The 4,500-nt window shown below is 44.7% G+C and overlaps 1 protein-coding gene across 1 annotated transcript in view; it reads left to right on the top strand.

Annotated features, from left to right (window-relative positions):
- The first annotated feature begins 387 nt into the window (after nt 1–387).
- LOC120774632 overlaps nt 388–4,500 on the top strand; it is an 80,041-nt gene continuing 75,928 nt past the window's right edge. The window contains exons 1-2 of the mRNA XM_040104356.1: nt 388–2,898; nt 2,945–4,294. Coding sequence (XP_039960290.1) covers nt 388–2,898; nt 2,945–4,294 — 3,861 coding nt within the window. The remainder of the gene's footprint in view (nt 2,899–2,944; nt 4,295–4,500) is intronic.

Genomic DNA, 4,500 nt, shown 5'->3' with positions numbered 1-4,500 from the left:
TAATTAGTTTGGGCTTATATACTTGTTGTTTGTAAGCTGCAGTTTGTTTTTCTCCTATCCTAGCTGTGCTGATCTGCACGGTAAATGCTAGTGCCTTTGTGCATATATGCCACTGCATAACGTGTTTGACCTTATTCATCGATCAGCCAGGAAAGTGGAAGGACATACTGCGGTAAGTAATAATCACTAATTTAATTATTTATAAATGCCTATTATTATACATTGTTATTTAGAAATAAACCATTTGGAACCATTTGAACATTGTTTCATTTGAAGCTATTCGGAAAGCAAACCAAATGCGTTAAACTCGCCCCACTTGATCGATGACATATCTTTATTTCGCACTCCAATTGTTTGCCTATTTGGTTTGTGAAATTTCAAGATACGATGGGTAAATCACCTCGCCGGCAGACTTCAGTTAATTCGCCAAATATGGACACCGCTGCTTCTACGTCATCAAAACCCAGCCAGGGTAGCAGTGCATCAGCCGCCGTCAATATAGCCAGTGATTTACCAGCCGCCCCTACAGCCACCGGAGCCACCACTCGATCATCATCAGCCGCTGCCATTGCGCGTCAGGAAAACGTGATTGCGACTCTACAAAAACGAATAGCCATGCTTGAGATCAGTTTATCGGCCTCTCAGCCCCAGTCACGTGGTGAAACGCTCAACGTGGATACATCCAACAATAATGTCGCCGTCGAAGTTCCTTCGAGGATAGCAACACAATTGCCAGAATCGCAGCAGCCAGCTATTGCCAACTGTACAGTACCGTTGTCGCAGCCTACCGATATCCGTTACACGCCGCCGTTATTTGCAGCAAGTACCGCTGCTGCAAACCACATGTACAGCTCTACTATTTTAGGGATTGATACGCCTTCGATCCACTCTAATTCAACGACAATGCCTACGTTTGTTAATACAAGTGCCACATCTACACAGTCATCGAGTTTGCCGAGAAAATTGCAGGAATTGCCCGATTTTTGTGGAAAGCCGGAAGATTGGCCAATATTTTATACGGCTTACATAGAGTCAACTGCAATTTATGGATATAGCAATTACGAGAATAATCAACGTTTATTAAAGTGCCTGAAAGGATACGCGCGTGAAGCGGTCAAGTCACTGCTAATCCACCCGGACAATGTCGGTAATATAATTGATTTATTAAAATTTAGATTTGGGCGCCCCGAGCAGTTGATCCGCAGCCAGCTGTGTCAAGTGAGAGAAATCGCACCTATTTCGGAAAATGCCATTATGAAAATAATACCGTTTGCAACGAAGGTATGTAATATTTGTGTATTTTTACAATCTGCTCATGGTGGTGAATTGCATTTGTCAAATCCTACATTACTCGACGAACTTGTCTCAAAATTGCCTTTGAGCAAACGTGTCGAATGGGCCAGCTTTGCAGCTCTTATGCAGCCACATGCAACAGTAAAACATTTTAGTGATTGGCTTTCAAAATTAGCTAATATAATTTGTACTGTTTGTGAAGACCCTTACAAGGATTCAAAGTGCCGCATGGTTCTACATACAGTTGAGCCACAACGATCAGTGAGATGTCCAATTTGTCAAGAGCAACACAAGATAGCAGAGTGTGCGCGTTTTATTGAATATTCAGTGCCAAGAAGATGGGCAGAGGTGAAACGACGTCGTTTGTGTTTTGCTTGTCTCAATTTAGGCCACTGTACAAGCAATTGCCATCGGCGCAAGTTATGTTCAATTAATGGTTGCCGGAGAGTGCATCATAAACTCTTACATGAAGTCGGGGAGAACGTTTCCAACTCGTCAGGACAGCCAACTCCGCCTTTCTCCTCTGCGAATATACAAGCTAATCGTAAGCCTACATCACCAAGTCGTTCACTCAACAACCAGCAGACATCACTGGAAGCAAGATCAGCAGTTCTGAGTTGCAGTTCCACTGAGAGCAAACTCCTCTTCCGAATTTTACCGGTCACCGTATACGGAAATCACAGACGTGTTGATATATACGCATTGCTGGACGAAGGTTCATCCATCACGATGATTGACAGTGCCCTTGTTCGGGACTTGGGAATGCATGGAAGTGAGCAATCTTTAAATGTACAGTGGTTCGGAGGACGTGCCGCGCAGGAATCAACGTTTGTAGTGGACTTATTCATCAGTGGCGCCGGTATGCAGAAACAACACAAGCTCCGTAATGTGTATGCTGTGTCGAACCTACAGCTTCCTGTACAGAGTTTAAGCAGAGTAGATTTGGGTCATGAGTATAGACACGTAAGCCAACTTCCGGTACAATCTTACCCCCAAGTCAGGCCTAAGCTATTAATTGGTCTCGACCACTGCCATTTGGGATTACCATCGACGACTGTGAAGGTAAAGGAGCACGGACCATTCATTGCTAATACAGAGTTGGGTTGGGTTGTCTTCGGCCCAACATCTTCTCCACAACCGTCTACAGTATCGTGTTTATGCGTGAATAGTCGAGCTGATCAGAGACTTCACAATATGGTATCTAAATTTTTCGAAATTGAGAGTTTTGGTATTAGAGCTGCACCGCCGATAGAAAGTGAGGAGGACATCCGTGCCAGAGATGTCTTGAAGTCTACCACATGCCGCGTAGACGGACGTTTTAAAACGGGTCTTATATGGAAAAGTGACAAAGTTAATTTACCCGATAGCTACAATATGGCGTTGAAACGATTAGTCAGTGTAGAGCGAAGGATGATTCGTGATGCAGATTTTGCCGCCGAATACAAGAACATCATGGACTCTTACGTCACAAAGAAGTACGCACGAAAACTGCCGCCAGCAGAAGCTGCTGTGAGTACACCTACAACTTGGTATTTGCCACACTTTGCCGTTGCTAATCCCAACAAACCCGGAAAACTACGTATGGTTTTCGACGCCGCTGCTGAGGTAAGTGGAATCTCCCTCGACCCACAGCTCTTGAAGGGTCCACAAGAATATCGCAGTTGCCGTATGTGGAGACATCAAGGAGATGTTCCACCAAGTCCTTATACGAGAAGATGACAGATGTGCACAGCGGTTCCTTTGGCGTGATGGTGATGCTACGCAACCGCCGGATGTTTACGAAATGTGCGTGATGACGTTTGGTGCTGCTTGTTCACCATGTGCTGCAAATTATGTAAAAAAAGTCAACGCGCTGGAGCTCCAAAATAAGCAAGGAACCACGGCCCGCGCAGTAAAAGCAATATTGGACCACCATTATGTCGATGACTTCGTTGATAGCTTCAAATCGGAAGTGGAAGCAATTTCAATGTCAGAACAGGTCCGAGCGATTCATATGGATGCTGGGTTCGAGCTTCGCAATTTCACATCCAATTCTTCGAAGGTGTTAACCGCGCTTGGTGGTACTGATGTTACACGATCGATTGGCAAGAAAGAAGGTTTCGTTGGTGAGAAGGTACTAGGCTTGTTTTGGCAGCCATCATCAGATTGTTTCGGCTTCAAACTGAAATTCCATAACGTTTCTGAAGCGGTGATAAATGGGAAGAGACGCCCTACTAAAAGGGAACTTTTAAGTATCGTCATGTCGATATTTGACCCTCTAGGGTTTCTGAGCAATTTCGTCATCGGAGCCAAGTTGCTTATGCGTGAGCTTTGGAAACACGATATCCACTGGAACGACCCATTGCCAAACGACGTAAATGCTGCTTGGGTGAAGTGGCGTAAACAACTACCCGAGATTGTCAAGTATGCCATACCTCGTTACTATTTCAGAAATTGCGCACCTCAGGTACTTCAACTCCACATATTTGTTGATGCTAGTGAGGATGCCTTTGCCGCCGTTGCTTATATACGATCTCAATCTTTATCTGGTGAATTTGATGTTGCATTCGTTTGTGCCAAGACAAAATGTGCGCCAATGAAAACCCTCACCGTGCCACGCCTCGAACTTCAGGCAGCGATTTTGGGCACTCGCCTTATGCAGTGTATCCGCGACGAACATTCTCTAAACATCAAAGAATGTATTCTGTGGAGTGACTCAAAAACGGTCATCAAATGGATACAGAGTGAACATCGTCGTTATAAGCCTTTCGTTCAGCATAGGATAGCCGAGATATTGGCTTCAACAAGCATATCAAATTGGAGATGGATACCCACTAAGCACAATGTAGCCGATGAAGCCACGCGAGCAAATGATTGCACCAATTTTAATCCAACAGCACGTTGGTCACGGGGGCCCCCGTTCTTACACCAGGACGAGCAGGCTTGGCCTTCTGAAGACGTAACAGTTTCTAGAAATGATGAACCTGATGAAGAGCTTCGGTCCAAATTCGCTTTAGTCATCGTGAGTTGTAATATTATAGATTTTAATAGATTTTCTTCTTTTCAAAGGTTGGTAAGAACCGTTGCCTGGGTCTTACGCTTTGTCGATCACTGCCGTCGTCGTACACAGCCAAATCAATGTTATGGCTTAACTGCCAAAGAAGTAGACGATGCCAAACGCCTTTTATGTCGCATAGTGCAACGCGAAGTGTATGGAGCAGAGTTCAG

This window comes from Bactrocera tryoni, chromosome 4 (genome assembly GCF_016617805.1).
Source record: "Bactrocera tryoni isolate S06 chromosome 4, CSIRO_BtryS06_freeze2, whole genome shotgun sequence".
Taxonomy (NCBI): domain Eukaryota; kingdom Metazoa; phylum Arthropoda; class Insecta; order Diptera; family Tephritidae; genus Bactrocera; species Bactrocera tryoni.
The sequence above is the reverse complement of the archived record's forward strand: the minus strand, read 5'-3'. Positions and strand labels throughout refer to the sequence as shown.